Consider the following 20810-nt stretch of genomic DNA (forward strand, 5'->3'; position numbering starts at 1 on the left):
TTTTTTTTTTTTGACAGCAAGGGTTTCCTCCTTGCAGACCTCCTTGCAGATCAAACTTGTGCAGTCTCTTTCTGATGGTAGATGAATGCACCTTGACATCAGTTGTGGCAAGAGCTTCCTGTATGTCCTGTGATGACATTTTAGGATTTCTCGAGACTTCTTTCAGCATCTTGAACTCTGCTCTTGGGCTGAACTTTCTAAGACGGCCTTACCTATGGGAGGTCTTACCTATTATGCCCAGGTAATTCCACCATTTTCAATACAGGAAGACTTTCTTCTACGAAATAAATATACATTCTCAAACCTTTTATTCATATGTTATTTTGTATTTCCAACTTAAGCCCGAAATTAGACGCTACGAATAAGAAGCTAAATGAATCGGAAGCTGTAGATAAGTAGCTAACTTAAGCCGCGTGTGACTTTGCCATTAGTTTGGGCGACACGGGCAAGAAACACAAGAAGAAAGGAATCGGCAAACGCACTGAGAAGCGCAGCAGTGATCAGTAGCTCCACCCACCGCCCCGCTCCGATTAACATATATTTGCATGTAGTGAACTTGAAAATGAAAAGCCAAAATAGGAAATGAAAAGTCAAATTGGAAAATGAAGACAAAAAGGGTTTTTAATTTTATTTTTCAATTTTTCACATCTGACTCATACATGAGTGGAAAATTAAAATGCAAATAGTGCTATTTCATTTTAATTTTAATTTGTGCAGGATTTTTACGCACAGACTTTGGGAAGTAAATGGCAAAGTGGAGATTGTATTTTCTTTTAATCATTTTAATTTTAATTTTATTTTTTGCAGAAAATACCTCCCATACTTACCTGGCCAAGTTGGCAAATTAAAATTAAATTAAACTTGTAAATTATTTTCCAGAAAGTGGGATGGCTGATTTCAAACTCTCTTTAGATCTTTTTATATCCCTTCCCACATGGTTCGAATTACGGGGGGTACTGTACCCCCGATCAAGACCCAGACCCCCCCCAAAGAGACAAAACTAGAAGTTTGGGGGGGGGTCTTAACATTTTTCTTTTGTTGTAAAAAAAACAACAACAAAACCTCACCGTGTAGGAAAATTTTATGTAAAACGATTTCAAACACCCCTAATGTGGACCGTACCATTTTAACCACCTCGGTGCTAGAAGCAGCCAGTCGGTTGCGTCATTCATTCTCATTGAGACTTGTTCATTGTGTTTGTCTGTCATGGTACTGTTTGTCGTGCATGGCTAAATGTAAGTAGGCAGCAAAAGTCTAGCCTGTTGAAAATGTGCTATTTTACAACCTTCATTTATTCGAATAAGTGTTTCATCGACTAATGCAAGCTGACTTCTTTATAAGTTGAATTACTTACCATTGTCCTTCTGAGGCCGGTGTTCTGTCGAGTTGAGCTACTATGTCGAGGTAGCTACCGTAGTGCTAATCGATAGCCCTAACCATAGCTTACCTTGACAAAGTAGCTCTACTCGACAGAACACCGGTACAGTCAACGTTAGTTACGTTAACTAGCAAGATAAGCTAAGTTCTCTATTTAAACCAGGCTTAGTTGGTGAGGTAAAATCGATCATGGTCATTTTCCAAGGAGATGAACTCCCTATGCTTTCATTCTCATTTTATCATGAATAAATTGTGGCTTTTCTGAAATTAATTTGCCACTTAGCCTGTGTGGGTTGTTATTAGGCTAATGTTAATGCATAAGAAGGTTTAACATTTAACATTATACTATAAGTGAAACCTATAGGGGCAACGTAAAAAAAAAAAACTAGCTAGCAAATAATAAGCCCTATTATTTGAATTTTAATAGTATTAATTCTGCATTCCACAATTTCATATTTATAGACATTTTTTAGAAGCTTCATCTAATAGCCCAGATACTGTTTTGTTAAATATAGATAAGATTTTATTCACAGACACACTATGAGGAAAAGGAAAGATGGAGACATCAGATACTTTTTTGGTGGTAAAAGAAGAGTAAGTAGGAAATATTAGTGTTAAGAGCTACAGAACATTACACCAAAAGTATAGGTGCAGTTTTGCAAACTGTTAATGTGTATGAAGGAAAGTGGTGGTCAGTAGAAGGAAGGAGAGGCACAGGAGCAGGCAGCAGGAAGATGGCAGGATGAGGACAGTGTGCAGGACAGTGAGCAGGGAGATGGCAGGATGAGTACAGTGTGCAGGACAGTGAGCAGGCAGCAGGAGGATGGCAGGATGAGGACAGCGCGCAGGCAGCAGGGAAATGGCAGGATCAGGACAGTGTGCAGGCAGCAGGGAGATGGCAGGATGAGGACAGTGTGCAGGACAGTGAGCAGGCAGCAGGAAGATAGCAGGATGAGGACAGTGTGCAGGCAGCAGGCAGATGGCAGGATGAGGACAGTGTGCAGGACAGTGAGCAGGCAGCAGGAAGATAGCAGGATCAGGACAGTGTGCAGGCAGCAGGGAGATGGCAGGATGAGGACAGTGTGCAGGACAGTGAGCAGGCAGCAGGAAGATGGCAGGATGAGGACAGTGTGCAGGACAGTGAGCAGGCAGCAGGAAGATAGCAGGATGAGGACAGTGTGCAGGCAGCAGGCAGATGGCAGGATGAGGACAGTGTGCAGGACAGTGAGCAGGCAGCAGGAAGATAGCAGGATCAGGACAGTGTGCAGGCAGCAGGGAGATGGCAGGATGAGGACAGTGTGCAGGACAGTGAGCAGGCAGCAGGAAGATGGCAGGATGAGGACAGTGTGCAGGACAGTGAGCAGGCAGCAGGAAGATAGCAGGATGAGGACAGTGTGCAGGCAGCAGGCAGATGGCAGGATGAGGACAGTGTGCAGGACAGTGAGCAGGCAGCAGGAAGATAGCAGGATCAGGACAGTGTGCAGGCAGCAGGGAGATGGCAGGATGAGGACAGTGTGCAGGACAGTGAGCAGGCAGCAGGAAGATGGCAGGATGAGGACAGCGCGCAGGACCAAGAGGTGAGTTAGAAATTAGGCTGTACTTTAAGATCTACATTCTCATCAAGACAGATATTAGCCTAATAGGCAAATATTTATTTCTGAAGGATGTTGGAGCTGGGGGGGCTGAGAGGGCAGGAATAACACCAGACTGCTGGACCAGACCAGGCTGTTTGTAAATGTATAGGCTTATTACTTTTACTAGTATACTTCTTTTAGGATAATTCCTGGGAGTTATCAAAACCAAATTCTTTTGGATAGGGATAAAGATAATGAGATCTTCTGTATTAATTCTCATTTTGTCGCATGTCCAGACCATACCATGTGTTGCATACATGTTAGTAAACACCCCTTGCGCATCTTGCACTCTTAACATTGATCCTGGTGGCGACTATTCGTATTGACGCGGTAGCGGACCATAATGGTCATAGAAGTGTTATGAAGGCAGTACCCCCCAATTATGGAGGGGTAATTCGCACTCTGCCTTCCCAGACTCATATGCATCTACAATCTTCTTTCTGAAGCACTCAGAGAGCTCTTTGGATCTCACCATGGTGATACCACTTCAACACAAGAGCCAACCAAACTAAATGTCTGTGGTTTGAATAAGACAGGCTCCACCAAAAAGCTCTGTAACGATGTTCTAATCATTTTCACCAGATCTGGTGCACCAGAATCTAACTCTAGGCATTTTATATAGTAATGGATGTGAGGGTATCCTAACCTTTTCCTCAGTGGAAACTCTCATCATAGTTAATTTCTTCTGTTAAGAGAATTTGTTTCTTGTTTTTGCATAGGTGATACAATTATACATCACCTTTATCTATAGATAAGATTTGAAAGAAGATTCAATATTGACATGTTGATATTTCTTAATAAAGAACAAAACATTTAATGGGATGTCCTAATTTTTCCACATGACTGTAGCAGTCTGCAGTGAGTACTACAGGCTGCACAAGCACAGGAAAAGGTTTGTAACATTAAATCCTACTCCATTTAACATCAACGTTTGACCCGGGTTATTCACAAGTGGAGGAAAAGTCCAACCTTTCTTCACCATTGTATCCATGGGTTGCACATCTGCAGATTCAACCAACCACAGATCGAAAATATTTGAGAGAAAAAAAATCAGAAAGTTCCAAAATGCAAAACTTGAATTTCGGGTATGCCGAGCATTGTGCTGAATCCATGCAAATGAAGTGAGAAAGAAGAGAGAGAGAGAATGAATTTCTCTCTTCTTGATTCATATTTTCTATATGTACTATGATAGTTGCGTATGTACTGAACACGTACAGATTTTTTTCTTGTCATTATTCCTGAAATAATGCAATATAAGCAGGGGTGCACATAACTGGTCCGCAAGTACGAATTCACCTTTAAAAACGATACGTGCGACAATCGATTGTTTGTAAAAGCGCAAATGTGTAGCTTCTTATTTTATGTGCATTTGCGCTGCTATGAAAATAAGATATAATGTATTTTAATCTTTATTTGCTAACTCGACTTCATTTGCGGTATACGGTTTAAAATGCATGGTATTTTCTTGTCACAGCAGCGCAAACGCACATAAAATAAGTACGCATTTGCGCTTTTACAAACAATCAATTGTCGCATGTATCGTTCTTAAAAGTGAATGCGCAAACTTTCGTACCAGTTATGTACACCCCTGAACTACATTGCATTTACAATGTATTAGGCATTATAAGTATAATTTAGCGATGATTTATTGCATATGGGAGGTTGCACGTAGGTTATATGCAAATACTACACCATTTTATATACAGTAATGAACTTGAACATCTGCAGATTTTCATACTCATAGTAGTCCTGGAACCAATCCCCCATGGATACTGAGATGACTATACTCCCACGTGCCTATGTCTTTTTCCTGCTTTTGGGCATAAAGTTTTCACCATCGATCAGGATAACTTTCTTTAAATATGTACTTACAAATGTGTGTTGCAGCACTAATACTAAAGGTGGAAAGTATCTATATTTAAAGGAGGAGCAGATTTCTATAGAATATATAGTAATGAGTGATGAGTTATGCCTAAAGAAAATCAGACCTGTTTTGGAACATTTCTCCTTGGAGTTTGATCTCTTTGGTCTACAGTTTACAGACTGCAGGGAAGCGGTTAGCTGTTTTACTGAAGAACTTTCTTTGGCTGGAACAGTTAATTGCATTAACAAGGGACAATGTTTGCGATTTAGTTCCATGAAGATAATGTTAGGCAAACTGACTTGCCCAGTGCTAACATAAAGATTCTGTAAAACTGCTGTGTAACATGTCAGGGGGTGCCTGTCAGGAAGGGGCAGTGGCACCTTCTACTTTGCACAAGGTACAAAGGAGGTTTTAGGTGTTATTTTGTGTTGTATTTCTTTTTCAGAAATAGCTGAACTTTTAACCATTGTAACGGACCGCGAGTGTCCCTGTATGTGTTTCCTTTCTTGTTATTTTGCTTTGGTAAAATTATATATATATGTTTAATTCATTTTCTAATTCATGTATGAATATTTTATTCTGTATGTGCTTAGTATGGTTGTATGTGAATTTATGGATAAAATTTGAGCGTACCTGCGCTTTTGAATTTTGTCCTGCGGGTGATCCCGTAGTTTGCATAAAAGGAGGTCCCTTTAAAGGTAGTTTAAAGACGTAAATGAGGGAAGCTGCTTTGTTTGTACTGGAGGCTTAATTTGTACTTCGTTTGTAGAAAGAAAAGGACTGTTATATCAATACATTTGCATTCCTTGGGGAGCGCAGCAAGGTACGTTTTTTATAGTTATGATTGTAATTTGTATTTATGTATTAGATGTATGGCTATGTTTGTGTTTATTGAAGTTTGTATTTGCGTGAATTAGATTGCTAAATGTTGTGTATACGTCTCAATACAGTTTTCACGGTGCTAAGATACCTGACGAGACGGATAGAGTTGTCGCTGTCTGAAACTTCAAATAAAGGGAAAAACTTAAGCACCTGTCGAGACTCTCTGGGACCAAAGGGGCTGCAACAACCATTGTTAACCCCCCCCGCTCTTGCAGTGGTGCAAGCTGGTGATATGAACATTCATGCTGATAGTCTGCAGTGTAACTTTGCAAACATACTTTCTGATATGCTAAACTCTTTTAATCTTGTGCAACATGTTAATCTTCCCATTCGTGTTAAAAGTCATACAAATCGACCTTGTCTGCAGCACCGGGGTCAAGATTTCAAGTGTTCCATCCACTTCAACTGGTATTTCTGACCACAAGCGGTTGACATTTGGTATTAGTTGTATTATACAATATGCTAGCATAAAGCACATTATCAATCTCAGCCTATTAGCTGCCTCATTAAATAAGATTCATGGGTGTGCTACAGCTGAACAATACAATCACTACATAAGTGAAATTATTGATGAGGTCGCTCGCATTATAGAGCATGTTGTGATGCTTACTTACTAAATCTTGTCTTCGGTTTACCAATGCACCTTGTCCTCTTAAAGCAAAAGGTCACACACCTGAGAGGCTGTACAAAAAGTTTGTACAAATTGATACTAAGTCACTTTCTGCACATCACTGGTGCTCCCCTCATAACGTATACATACACAGACATTCCCGGAGTTTTTAACTTATTCTTAATTTTTTTTATTTCATCTTCTTATCCTCCAATCACTCGAAGAGGTGGGCAGCTTCACGTGCAAGCGTGCACGGTCTTCCAGCGGCTACGGCCTATCTGGTCGACCTAGAAGATTGTAATGGCAATGAAGATCCATCTGCTTAATTCCATAGTCATCCCCAAGAAGACTCAACGTCGCACAATAGCGATGAATCCTGCAAGTCTCATACCGGGGCTGTGTTACCAATGAAGAGATTCATAGCCAAATTGCCACCCGCATCCTCAACGATATTGTGACCGAGCGATGCATGCGCTTCGGAGAACACATCCTCTGCCAACAACCACTACGCCTGCCCAAATCCACTATCACCCGGACGCCCCCAAGAAGAAGACTAAAGCAAGGCCACCCCTGAACAACATGGCGTCGGACTTTCATTGGTGATCTGCGTGCCCTAAGATCACTATCTAATCTGCCATTTTTAAGCAAAAGCTTGCTTTTAATGTTTTTGTTATAAACTTGCTTTTAGTTTGTTAAATGATATTAGGAATTCATAAAATATTTATGAAAAATGCCAATCTGTGGCCTGTACTACGAAGCGGGGTTACTGGCTTATCGGGGTAACTTGTTGGATTTAAGGTAGTCTGGGCAAAATGTAAGTGAGCGAATATGAAGTCCATTTAAACTGTGGTACCTTAAATCCGACAAGTTACCCCGATAAGCCAGTAACCCCGCTTCGTAGTACTGGCCACTGGTTTTCAAACCAGCACTAGTCAAGACTGTGAATGACCTCAGGTTCAATATGTGGTAAATGGTATTGATCTCAACCTGATAGAATACCTTTGAGATGAATTACAACGGAGACTGTGAGCCAGGCCTTCTCGTCCAACATCAGTGCCTGACCTCATAAATTCTCACCCAAAAGTTTGGTCAAAAATTTCCATAAACACACTTCTAAACCCTGTGGACAGTCTTCCCAGAAGAGTTGAAGCTGTTATAAAGGGTGGGCCAATTCCATATTAAAGCCGATGTATTAAGAATGGGATGTCATTAAAGTTCATGTGTGTGTAAAGGCAGGTTCCTCAAGACTTTCAGCAATGTTGTGTAGCTTGGGTGAGGGTGGCAGTATGAGGGGGTTGATGTTGTTTTTGTTATGATTGCATGTTTGTCATGGGGTTTCCCCCCATAGTCCAAAGACATGCTGAGGCTAATTGGAGTTGCTAAATTGCCCATAGGTGTGCATGTGTGAGTGAATGGTGTGTGAGTGTGCCCTGCGATGGGCTGGCCCCCTGTCCAGGGTTGTTCCCTGCTTCGTTCCCATTGCTTCTGGGATAGGCTCCGGACCCCCTGCGACCCAGTAGGACAAGCGGGTTGGAAAATGGATGGATGGATGGATGGATATTTTTCCTCATCTTTGCTGCTTCTCGCCTCTATTTTATTATTCTATTCCCTCAAATGGTTTCTATATTATTTGACTGCCAGCTTAATGTTATGGCTACTTAACTTTTGCTGTCTCATTTTGTTGTAACTGTTTTTATTTTACTATGTAGCACACTGGGTACTGTTACAAATAAAATATTATTATTATTACAGTTGGCATTACTTGCTAAAATATTTCTAGCTTTATATCTAGAGGACAAATTGGAGTTTTCTCTGAGTTTAGTAGATTATAGTGAATTATGTCCAGGCTATACCTGACAGCCTGAAAAAGCCAACAAAGTGTTAAATACCCTAACTATAAACCAGTGCAAGGGGAGCTATGGTTAACTGATTTTTGTCTGTACTATTTTACTTTCTTCTATACCATGGGTTGTGTTTATTTTGTTACGAGTCAACTAGTTGCACTAAGGTTTTAAAACAGTTGTCTGTTTTGTTCCAGCTCTATGTATAAAAAAAACATTTGGCCATGATTTAATTCTTTTAAACCCTTGAATTAGGTTGATGAGTTCTGTTTGTATTCTGGTTTCGTGCCTTGCACCTTGCGTCAAAGTAACCTTCATGTCATGTATAAGTGCCTCTTAAATGATTAAATAAGGAGTATCTATTGCTCCTCGCGTAGGAACATTTTTCTTCATTTATGGAAAGTTAGACATGCCATGTGTGTCGTGGCAGATCATGTGACATGTAGTGATGGACCCAGGAGGCCACTGTAATGGTACGCATGCACTACAGGTACTCACGAGAAGCCACGGCCTTCATCTCGGAAGGCGTTCAGTCCTTCATCAAAGGACTTGGAGCGCTCTGTTGTGATAGCCAGCAGAGAAGAGGAGTGTTGGCTGGACTTGGGGTCATCATCTGGACAGGGAGAGGGAGAGGAGACTCAGGTGATAGTTCTATGTGCAAAGAAGGGGGAGGAAGTTCAAACAAATAGGTAAAAGTCAGATGACCAGGAAGGGAGGGTGAGGAGAGAACAGAGCAGAACAGAACAGGATAGAGAAGGAGAAATGGTATGATGGGGTTGGTTTGGGACTGGGATACCATGGAAACTTATTTTGCTCACTGTTGTTGTGCTGGACAGTAAGAAATCTGGTTAGGCCAATGAAACCAGATTTACAGATAATCTGGAACAGCCAAAAACTTCAGAAAGTCTTGGTAGCTCTTCCTGGAGTATATCTGTTGTTTTTTTTGCTTTTTTGTAAAGTAAATTGCCAATCACGGCCTTTTTACTTTTGTACCACAGACAGTGAGAGAAGTCCTAAGTGGTGGGTAATCCTTCTGGGTGGTTATGCTGTGGTAAGGTGGGTAGGAGGGGGGCACTGGGGGGTTAGGCATCACTCACTGTAGTTCTGAGAGTAGAGCCTGGTGAGGGGAAAGGTGAAGGTGGGGGAAACAGGGTTGGAGGAAACGGCGGGTGTGGAGCTCATGGCGCTGGACACCACTGAGGAGGCAGGAACGTGCTGGGCACAGAGGTCAGCGCTGGGGCTCGTTGGTTCATCTGAGGGGTGGGGGAATGGGGGGGTAAGAGACCAGGAAAGGGGGATTAAGTAGAAAGGAAAGGGGAGGACGAGGGAACACAAGCCAAGCCGGGAAGTCCCACTCAGAAACTCATTCAGCGGAGGGCACCTCGAGTGACACAAAGTTTGCAAAATCCCATCTAGGGGGCATCAGAAAGAGTCACACTGAAGAACAGGCCTTATTCATACACTGCCACACTCAGGGCCCTGCACCACATGGGTCCTGTGACATATGGTGGAAATGCTACCCACACGCATAAACCCAGAGGTGAGGAAGCAGCTCTGCAGGAAGTGGCCATTAGGATAGCTACCCTTTGAAAGAAACCCCCTGATACAGAGCTGCATGTCCGACCAGCACAGTGGAATCCCTCCACACAGACTGACACAGTCAAAAACTGATAGCTCTCCTCTCCAGCAAGCTATGAACACATTCTTGGTCTTGTTAACTTTCTATTCAGTTTGGTGTAATTTTTTGGGAAACCAAATATTCACAAAGTACTGATTTAAGTGAGGTGAGGTGGTCTCTGAGAATAAGCAGATGCTGTTTCCTGCTTGCTAAAAATTATAAATTATCACAACTACAATCTTTACATGTTACTGAACTGATGTCAGCCTCTCATTGCACGGGTCATAGCATCCCAGGGCTTTCACTTGCTTTCAGTTTCTGTTCTCTGTTACAGATTTTGTATAACATTCACTATGCAAGGGGGCAGCAAAACACCAAGGACGACTTCTCACAAAAATTGTTACCTGCAACAGTTATGATTGAGCACCACTGCAACATTAACTGTACAAAATTAATTTAAGGTATTTTAATATGTTCAAGTACATTTTCTGACATTTGTAAACCCCTTATGTGTCATGTCAAAAGAAAGGTGGAGCTAAAAATCTGCCATTGTGTATCCTGGTATAGGGTTTCAGTATGTCTTTGGACAATCCGACTGCTGGACTGAAGGATCACAATGGGCCAGTGATCTTGCTATGACCATGATTTCCGGCACTGTAACGGAATTTTCTCAGCAGTTGCCAGGCACCTACCCGCGCTACTGGACATTAGTGTGGCATGTGAAAGATGTAATTTGTGTAAACTCCCTAAATCAGCATTCTTCAATTACACCCTGAGAAATGTGTTGATGTGGACACTGGCCCATTAAAGTCCTCTGAAAAACTTACTTAACACCACCAGCAGAGCTGAAACATTGAACCTGTTTTCTTGCTTGCACTCTCTCTAAAATCTACCATCTTAACTCATTTAAAAAAAGTTTCTACATTGGGGAATTTCCTTTATCTTCCAGTTCAGACTTTATAAGAACTTTACAGGAGGTCGTATTTAATCCATCTTAAAAAGCACCATTAAGTCACATCTACAGAACACAGACAGATAATAGGGCTGCTGTGAGATGTACAAGTCTCCAAAACACCCTTCCACATAGAAGTTACTGAGGTAGAATTTTTCAGATATAACATATATAAAATATACCAAGGTAGACTGTTATTGTACAGCGAAGTAGTACCTAAACATGACAGCCTTTTCAAGCAGCAACAATACATAAGAACATAAGAAATTTACACATTTCTTATGGGAGAACTTAACTAATAACTCAGAGATGTTAAAATCTTATCTAGCTCTGATTTAAAGGAAACCAGGGTTTTAGCTTCCACTACACTAGCAGCTAGCTAATTTCCACTTATGGCCACAAGTTCTAGTATTTAAACTAATATTGAAATAGCCATTTGGCTGAACAGCATTCAGACCTGTTAGAATCTTATAGACCTGGATCATGTCCCCCCTTAGTCTCCTTTGCTCAAGGCTAAACAGATTCAGCTCAGCTAACCTCTCCTCATAAGACATTCCTCTAAGACCAGGAATAATTTACGTAGTCCTCCGTTTCACCTTTTCTAAGGCAGCAATGTCCTTCTTAATGTATGGTGACCAAACCTGCACAAAATATTCTAGTTGGGGTCTTACCAAGGAATTATATAATTGTAGCATCACTTCCCTTGACTTAAACTCCACACACCTAGAGATGTAACCCAACATTCTATTGGCTTTTTTTATTGCTTCCCCACACTGGCGAGAGTGGAACATGGAAGCATCAACATACACACAGAGATCTTTCTCGTAATCAGCTACCTTTATTTCAGTGGAACCCATAAAATATCTGTACTTTATATTTCTGCTCCCTGCATGGATTACCTTACATTTATCTATGTTAAATTTCATCTGCCAGGTATCAGCCCAGTCGCTAATTAAATCCAGATCCTGTTGTAGCCTCTCTGCTGCTAGATCAGTATCTGCTACACCACCCACCTTGGTGTCAAATTTAACTAGTTTACTGTATGTATTGGTTTCAATATCATTAATGTAAATTAGGAACAACAGTGGTCCTAAAATTTAACCCTGCGGTACCCCACTATGAACGCAGGCCCACTGTGACATTGTGCCTCTAATAACTACTCGCTGCTTCCTGTCAGTTAACCAGTTTTCGATCCAAGCTGCTACAGTTCCTAAAATCCATGCAGCTTTGAGCTTAAGCAAGAGCCGTTTGTGGGGGACAACATCAAAGGCCTTCTGGAAATCTAAGTAGATGACGTCGTAGGCCTCTTTGTGATCAACTTCTCTTGTAGCTTTCTCAAAGAACTCAAGTAGATTAGTTAAATAGGACCTACCTCTCCTACATCCATGTTGGCTATCCCTCAGAATGTTATTTGAATCCAGGTAATCTACCATTTTCACTTGGATTATAGCTTCCATTACCTTTCCAGTTATGCAAGTTAAACTGATTGGCCTATAGTTTGCTGAATTACTTCTATCCCCTTTTTTGAATATGGGTGTTATATTAGCATGCTTCCAATCAGAAGGTACCACACCAGCAGATAACGATTTCTGGAGTAGTAAAGTTAAAGATTGGCTAATAATATCCCTCATCTCTTTTAAAACTATAGGTAAGATCCCATCAGGGCCCTGTGATTTATTTATTTTGAGCTTAGCTAGGCTTAGAGCCACATCAGCCTCAGTTATACATATATTGGTCATAGACGACACTGCATTTGTACAGGTTACTTGTCTTCTCTACTGTGAACATCTCTGTAAAATAATCATTAAGCTCATTTACAATGTCAATTTCCTTTTCAGTTATAAGACCCTTACTATCCTGCAAATTTGTGGTTTCAGCTTTTAGAGTTAAAATATAGGAAGAAACTTTTAATGTCATCCTTAGCCTCCAATGCAATCTTCCTTTCTACATTCTCTTAGCGAGTCTAACGTTATTTTTTTTACTTAACCTGTAGACTTAGATACTCCTGCTTTATTTTGAAATTGTTAGTTAATTTTCATTTGTGGAAGAGAGCCCTTTTCCTCCTGACTTTAATCTTAATTTCCGTAGTAAACCACCTTGGCTGCAGTTTCCTAGATTTTGTTTTGATGGAAACAGGTATGAAGTCCTCTTGCACTTGCAACAATGTGCTTTTAAAAAATTCCCATGCCTCTTCAACCATTTTGCTATTTAACTCCATCCAGTTTACAGTTATAGTTTCAGTCTTATACCATTAAAGTTAGCCTACCTAACATTGTATACTTTTATTTTGGACTTTGCTCTTCACACACTAAAATTAACCTTGATAAACTATATTTTTAATCAGTGCACAGATCTGGGCAATGATAATAATGAATAAGAATCCAGACTGTGTGTTTACAGACCCACCGATCAAAACTGCCCTAGTTTCAGCATGGAGACTGGAAACATGTCCCTACTTGCACTGCTGAAAATGTTTGTCTCTGCATGATGAGAGAGCCCTCCGCTGGAATTCACCAACAATGATGGTTCTACTTCTACTTTTGTTTTTCAGAACAGGTAAAACAGCTAGAAAAATCAAAATCAGAACATTTACACGCATTACTATGTTGCAACCTTGTCAATTCAACCCTGTCATGACTTTCAGCTTCAGCAGATGCTGATTATAAAGATCACATATAAACTGATTTTATTTACAATAAATAAAGTGTAAATGCAGGTAGAAGCAAATATAATACATTACAAGGAAGATAGTTAGCTTGTATCTAAGAGAGTGATCTTTTTTAAAACAAAACTGCTGTAGTTCTGCAAGGTTTAAGCTTTCAAACAGAGGATAATTTGCTCCTAAAGCTTCAGGTATACAAGTAAATATAATGGCACTTCAGAAGCTACCTCACTTATGTTAGCCATAGCTTGTCAAATTTGTCAGGTGATATTTCCCTATAAAAAATTACCAAGATGAATAATGGATTGGCAAGCCATCCAAAGTGTTCCCCTGCCCTGTGCTTCCTTGGAGAAGATCACCACAACCCTGTCCTGGATAAGCAGCTATGGAAGATGGATTATGGTTGGCTAGCTGGCTGGATGGATGGACGGATACCAAATAATACAAGAGCAATCTTCAACCAAATTCATCTCGCTCAACTACGAAAAGTGCTGATTAACAGTGCTGATCATTTTTTATCTCTCTGGAAAACAATGGATTGGTGGGCTAAGATTTCATTATGATTTCTAAATTAGAAACAGTGGTTCACAAACCTTTTACACAGCATACCACCTCAGAAAATGTTACACTCACTGTGTACCACATTACGACTTTATGCTTGACTGTCAAGAACATGTTTGCTGCATGGTGGAAATTAGGAGTCTAATGGTACGTCCTAATGTGAAGCTGAAAATTGTTAATGTGAATTCAAGTAAACCACAGGTTTTTTTTTTTTTTAAATGCTGCGCCATAATGGATATTTATATAGTAATGCTTTGCATTTTTTGAGACAATATTTGTGTTGCACAGCTTTCAGTTGAAGCTGAAAGCTGCTAATGTGAATACAGTACAGATCAGGTACAGTTAATTTTCTAAATGTACACCTTAATGGATATTTATTTTTTATAATTTACTTGATAGAATATGTATTTTAATTTACTCTTAAGTAAATTTTAGTTTTTTATTAGCAAGTTGCAGTAGTATTGAAATACTTTTTAATTTAGAAAGACAGTCATACTTTGTTCAGTAAACCACTGTTTAATAAAGAAAAACAATAAATAATGTATGTTTTATTTCTTTTACTCATGCTGTACCGAAAACATACAAAACGTGACTTCAAAACCGAGGTACATACCAAACCATGATTTTTGTGTACTGTTACACCCCTAGTGGAAATTTAGTCATACTCCTTTTTATGTTTAGATTTAGATTACTTGTGCTGTATGAACTTGTTTTAGTACTTCCTGTAGATATTTTAGAAGAGCGTAGTTTGCAGGATGCTATGCTTTATTTTTTGTCAAACGTCTAAGTCTAACTTGCCTTCTGGCTTTGCTGTAATATTTCCTAGAATTATTCTGTTACAGAGCCCTGCCTACAGCCAGGGTAATGTAGGTAATCAGAGGGAGCCACTTCCTGTCAGACACCCATGACATACAAAGCAGGTATGCTCACGTGAACACAAGCACGACAGGCCTCCACATCTCTCTTCTCTTTCAACGCTGTGCTACCCTGTCCCAATTACCTAAAGAGGTCCAACTCTTTCACAGCAGTTTTTGATTCCTGCTTCACATAAACATGCAATCATGCATTGCCCTGGCATTTCAGGTAGATGAAGGTATAATTCCATTTTCACAATGTTTTGGTATCAGAATCCATGAGTGGGAAAATAGGGCATCCCACTGACAAATACAAAATCCTGTTTATTCAAAAAATTACTTCAAAGTTCTTCAAAACTGACTGTTACAAAAGGCAAGAAAATTATTCAATCCCTTAAGGAACTAAGTGGCTTATGTGGAGGTATGAGATTACTTCTGTTTTGTGAAATGAGGGTCACGGTAGTTTAACAGAGGAAAGCAGGTACCAACCTATGTAGGGGATGAATGCCAGTGAGTCGTCCTCTGCAGTCACCGGTAGCAGGCTGTCATTGGGGCACTGGGGCAGGTCTTCTGAGCACTGAGCAATGGAAGCACCCCTGTTAGGCTTAAGTGTGAAGCCATGTGGCTCAGGGGACTTGACACTTAGGGAGAAGTTTGGGTGCCTCTGCGCATGGGATGTATGTCGGCCCACAGCCAGCTTTGGGCGGAGCACCACTTTCTGGGTCTGAGACACACACTCTGACTCAACTAAGGGCCTCTCATTTTTGGTCTGCTGGGAAATGCCGTTGGGAGGCTTGGACATAGAGCGCAGGGAGGGGGAGGTGCAGGCCCTGGATGCCACAATGGGGACATCTTTGGGGGGACTGGCTTTTGGGGTAGGTTCCCAGTTGAAATGGAGTCCAGTATAGGCAGGATCCCTGAAGGAGTGTGCCTGCAACAGGCGACCGGCCTTGTGGTAGAAGGAGGGGCTGTAGCTCTGATAGCCAACTGACTGCTCGTCCTGGCCTTGTGGAGGAAGCCGTCTTGACTGGCCCACCTGCTGGGAGTTTGATGTTGGCTGTTGTTGATGCAATGGCATTGGTGGGCCTGGGGAAGGCACCGGAGACATGGTACAGTAATTACTCTGCTGGTGGCCATCAGTTCTAAATGGTGCTTTCTGGGCTTGACTGATCCAGGCAGACTTCTCAGAACAGGGCGAGACTAGACCTAGTGTCTGGTCAAGCATCTCCATTGAGCGGCTGTGGCAAATGTAGGCAGAGCCAGGCGGGTTACTGGAGCAAGCACGGTTGGAGGTTGGCTTGCTACTGATGTCCCATTCCTTCATCCAGTAGGGGTCACTGGACTGCAAGAGCAAGGTATTCTGGGAAGAGCTGTGTGGCCACCCAACACGTTGGTGGTTCAGTGCAGAGGTCACCTCAACCAAGCGGCCTTGGGAGAAGCTGCGATGGCGAGGGGGCATTGTCAGCCCCAGGCGCTCCGTGGTCTGGCTGTAGTACCAGTCAGAGAGAGCCTGCTGGCAGAGCTCGCTCTTGCTGAGGCCTAGCTGTGTCTGTGAGGCCGAGGCAATGGCAGCCTGATGATTGGTGAAGTGGAAGTGCAGGGGACTGCCCACTTTCCCCGCTAAGGAATAGGAGCGGCCACGAATCTGTGCCACAACAGAAGGGTCTTCGCCCTGGCGTCTCCCAGCCCGCTCATCCACACGGGCCACCCGGCTGTCTAAATGGCAGTGGTTGTCCAGCAGGTTGGATGGTTTGACTGAGCCCGGCCAGCAGTTCCAGTTGTCTACCGGGCTCTGGCCCATGAGCATAGCCGTGGGCTGTATCTTGCTGCGTGGGTAGCAGACAGGTGGTGGGTCGGGCAGGTTCTGAGCCTCCCCCTTGTACGGCTCATGGCCCTTCAGATAGGCATCCTGGGAGTACGCCTGCAGAACAGGGAAAGGAGGATATTAATGACAGAAATAGTATACATTCATATAGAGCAATAGAATTATATGCTGAAATTATTTGCCATATGTCATTTAGCAGTAATAACAAATGACAATAAATGAAATAATATGTCTTCTGACGTTTTGATGCTGCACAGGAGGACAGGGGTTTTAAAGTAGAGCGAACTGGAGAGACCACTACAGCATGCCGAGCAAACCCAGCTGGTGTCCATCTGCTCTATGCTTTCATTTGGTTTGCGCCTATAAGTTTCTGCAAGAGTCAACTGCTCTGTGATCAACCCCCCATCCTCCTCCTCATCTCTATCACAACAGACTACTTACTATAAGAATCAAGTCCAACATTCCCAAAAGGACAAGCAAAAGAATAACCTTCTGAAGCACCAAACATTGAGAAATGATAACTAACAGGTACAATCTGTGAAACTTTAAATCATACCCTGTAGCCCATGCATGCCTTAAAACAGTGTTAAGGACAACTCTTCAGTAGCTCTAGGCTTTATCTCAATGGCTTACAGAAGCAACAGGCTAACTTAGAATAACTCAGAGACCGAGAGAAGAGCACAAAGGATATAGTAGTGGGAATGTTTGTCTTTCTTCAATGTGGCAAAAAAACCCTGTCTAAAAACCCTGAAAGGGGGAACCATTCAGTCTCACTTATTTCTGTACAGCTGTCTACAGTTTCTCCCCACCCTCCTGTGTGATGCTCTCAAGCTAGACACACCCTGCAGTCAGCGGCAGCCAATCAGGGAAGAGGACTGGGTCGCAGGTGATGATGTCAGCCTAGGAATGCAGGATATGTGAAGAGAGGGGTGGCTTGGCAGCATTTTCCAGGGAGGGGGGGTGTCATTTGTGTGAGGCCACTTTGAGAAACGTGTTCCAACTTTTTGTTACAGAGGCAGAGAGGAATGTGACAAGTGTGAGACAGGAACCTGTCATGTAGCACTCAGGTTTATGCTGTAGATGTGGCCTTATCACACATTTCCAGTGGATTCCTGAAGATTATTTAAAAAACAAACAGCCAGTTTTTATTGCAGAAACAGTCAGCTGCTAACACAGGCTCAAAATCTACAGTAGTTTGACAGGGAGATATGTATTAATTAAGGGTAAAGGTCTGTGTGTGAATGTGTGTGGGTGCATGTGTGTGGATTAGGTTTATATTACTTTGTGGGGATCAAATGTCCCCCACAATGTAGTAAAAACCAGTTTTTTGACGTTGTGAGGACCATTTTTTGGGTTCAGTGAATGTAATAAAAAAAAAAAAAGTAAAAATGTCAAAAGTCTCGTATTTTGTTTGGTTTGTTTGGTGTGTGTATTTGGGGTCATGTATATATCAAATTGTGACATACACTATGAACATTAGGGCATTTTTTCAGTCTCCATAATGGAAAACTCAATTTTTTAAAAATACTGTAAATGCATGCAAAAAACTAAAATTGCCCAAAGTTTTGTATTTACTCTAGTTATATATGGATACGGTTAGGGCTGGGGAGGGGTTAAGGTTACCATTGTTGGAATTAGGGTTATGCCCACAGAAATGAATGGACGGCCCCCACAAAGATATGAATACAAACATGTGTGTGTGTGTGTACACGTGCGCACGTGTGTGCATGTATGTGTGTGTGTGCATGAGCATGTGCATGCCCCCTCTCTCTGTGCTTGTCAGTGTGTAAACATATGAGTGTCTGGGTAAGCTGTGTGCACATTGTATGTAAATTTCCAAATACTGAGAACCATTGCCTTCACAAGAAATTTGTTAGCATGACGGTATTCAGCAGGGGTGTTGGAGGGACATGGATTCCCTGGAAGATTCAGGGACCCAGGACTTTACAGGAGCTCCTAAATGTGGAAAATAATGTATACGCCTGTTCAGAAGACCCAAGGTAACAGTCAGTCCAGGGGGCCCAGAATTTCGAGTTGGGTACTCCTGGCAGATCAGAGACAGGACTCAGGGATAATCAAAGATGGGGCAGGTTATCTTAAGAAAAAAGGAGGCCAGCAGAAAGCTCATACTCACACTTACCAGCTGCAGAACATCTTCATCTTTTGGCATGACAGTGAGCTCTAGGATGTTTTCACTGCATCAGAATGAAAGACAGAGAGTTAATTTAGCAGATTCATATATCCTATATTTCCCACAGAGATATATGCATGTCAGCATAAAAGGGCTTAACGTTACTTAACTTCTACACCATATGTAAAGGCCTTCTGTCCTCCTATTTTTTGTTTCACCCCCCCAAAAAATATTTTTTCTAAAACCATTTAACAATTTGTCCTGTACTTTGTATGCATTTCATTGTGCCCCAGCTCAGCAATCTTTATCGTGGGGCAATCTTTATCACCCCTGCTCTGAAAATTTAATGATGGGAGGGGGGCAACTTGTATTTCTTCAGGGGGGTGATCCCCTCTAAGGGGTTGAGCCCCTCTATGGGTCAAATCCTGAAGTCAGCCCACAGTTATGCCCACTCTGTCACAAGCCAGTCAGTTTTACCACATGTAAGATTTTCCTTCAGGAACAGACTGTCTCAAAGCCATAGAAATGAAGGCCTGTGCATGCTGGCTTGCTTAAATGAGTATGATTTACATACTGGTGCTGCTATTCCCCTGTCCAGCTCCAGACACAAGACATGCTCTACCCCACCCCACCTCATTCCATTCCGACCCCCCCCCCCCCCCCCGCAACTCGCTGCCTGAGTGTGTGAGTAGTGTGTGAGGACTCCACATCACCTGTTCTGGATCAGGGCTATCACCTGGGAGTAGGTTTTGCCTAAAACGCTCTCCCTATTCACCTTCACCAGCCGGTCGCCTGCAGTTACACACAGAAGACAGGAGTTCAAGACGCTCCACCAGGGCCTAAAATTGGACGTCTTGGAAAAGAGAATCACTAAAGCATGGACTCTTCCTTATCACACACACCCCTACTGTCCCAAGCTGCTCGGTGTCACACAGGGTCTTCTCTGTCTTCTAAGGACCTTCTGTGTCTGTAAGGCCCAGCTTTACTGGACCTCAACCTATAGGATCTAAGATCTAAAGGTGGATGCACTGCAGCAGGAAATATCTCCACCACGAATCTAGGAGAATGATTTGGATATAATGGTACTGGAATACAGAGAGGAGGTAATGGCCAGCAGAGGGTCCATGGGTATGACTGACAGAGTTCAGGTGGACAGAGAGCACAGGCAGGGGGTCAAAAGGGTCCTTTTCTTTGACCTGCGGGGTTCAGCCATTCATTAAAGTTATTTTGTATGATAATGTTGCAGGATGTTATTAATAAATCAGCACCTGCCACACTTAGTTTCTCAGTCAGAGTTCAGTTTACTTAGATGGAAATATGGTGCCTGATCCTCATTTCAATGTCATCTAAAAAATTACCTAAAATACATATTAGTACTCATTAGTTTAGTACTAATGAGCAGTGCTGAATGTGCGAATATAAACGAATCCTCAAAATATAACAATTATATGCATGACATCGGAGTTATGACATGTGCAGTTATGAAACGTTTGTACTGTACAGATGTTTATGATTTCAGTAGCAAGTTGGGTATGAAGGTCTGCAAAAAAATCATGAGTTGCCTGCAAACATCAGCATGGGCTCCGTTGCTCTGTGCTTTCAGTTCATGTCCCTTCTAAACAGGACTCTCGGTCACATAGCAGAAGTAATTTCATACCTGTGCACAAGCCAGCTTGGTGCGCTGGACCCTTCTCTCGCACATTCTTCACAAAAATGGTATCAACTGGCTCCAAGCGGCTTTGAAAGTACCCTGTATGGGGACACACAACTATGGTTAGTGTCAGCAAATGCCTCAAAGCAGAATGGGAAGGCAGCCTGACCTAGAGGGCAGTAAGAGTATCTTTATGGAGAGAAACTTTATTGATGAGCTTCAAGTGTTTAGCTGAGCTCGTTTCAGAGTGCTCCATAGTCAACACTATATTTATATCCTGGTGTATACTGAAAATATGGGGTACTATGTATGGTACATTTAAGTTATGGAGAAAGCATATTACTTATT

General features: G+C 42.0%; 1 protein-coding gene and 1 long non-coding RNA gene across 10 annotated transcripts in view; one reads left to right on the top strand and one right to left on the bottom strand.

Moving 5' to 3' along the window:
- LOC111836755 (rho GTPase-activating protein 23-like) overlaps positions 1-20810 on the bottom strand; it is a 122118-nt gene that overhangs the window by 31553 nt on the left and 69755 nt on the right. For 5 of the 9 annotated variants that reach the window (XM_023798295.2, XM_023798294.2, XM_072712741.1 and 2 more), the window contains 6 exons: positions 20469-20561; positions 19525-19603; positions 18815-18875; positions 15345-16776; positions 9306-9461; positions 8707-8821 (listed from right to left, as the gene is read on the bottom strand). In XM_023798295.2, coding sequence (XP_023654063.1) covers positions 8707-8821; positions 9306-9461; positions 15345-16776; positions 18815-18875; positions 19525-19603; positions 20469-20561 — 1936 coding nt within the window. The remainder of the gene's footprint in view (positions 1-8706; positions 8822-9305; positions 9462-15344; positions 16777-18814; positions 18876-19524; positions 19604-20468; positions 20562-20810) is intronic. The other 4 variants (XM_023798301.2, XM_023798296.2, XM_072712742.1 and 1 more) reach the window with 2 other exon arrangements.
- On the top strand, positions 5399-8436 carry LOC140590942 (uncharacterized). The gene is made up of 2 exons (XR_011991846.1): positions 5399-5698; positions 5826-8436. It is a non-coding gene; the product is annotated as an uncharacterized lncRNA (long non-coding RNA).

This window comes from Paramormyrops kingsleyae, chromosome 5 (assembly GCF_048594095.1).
Source record: "Paramormyrops kingsleyae isolate MSU_618 chromosome 5, PKINGS_0.4, whole genome shotgun sequence".
NCBI classification, from domain to species: domain Eukaryota; kingdom Metazoa; phylum Chordata; class Actinopteri; order Osteoglossiformes; family Mormyridae; genus Paramormyrops; species Paramormyrops kingsleyae.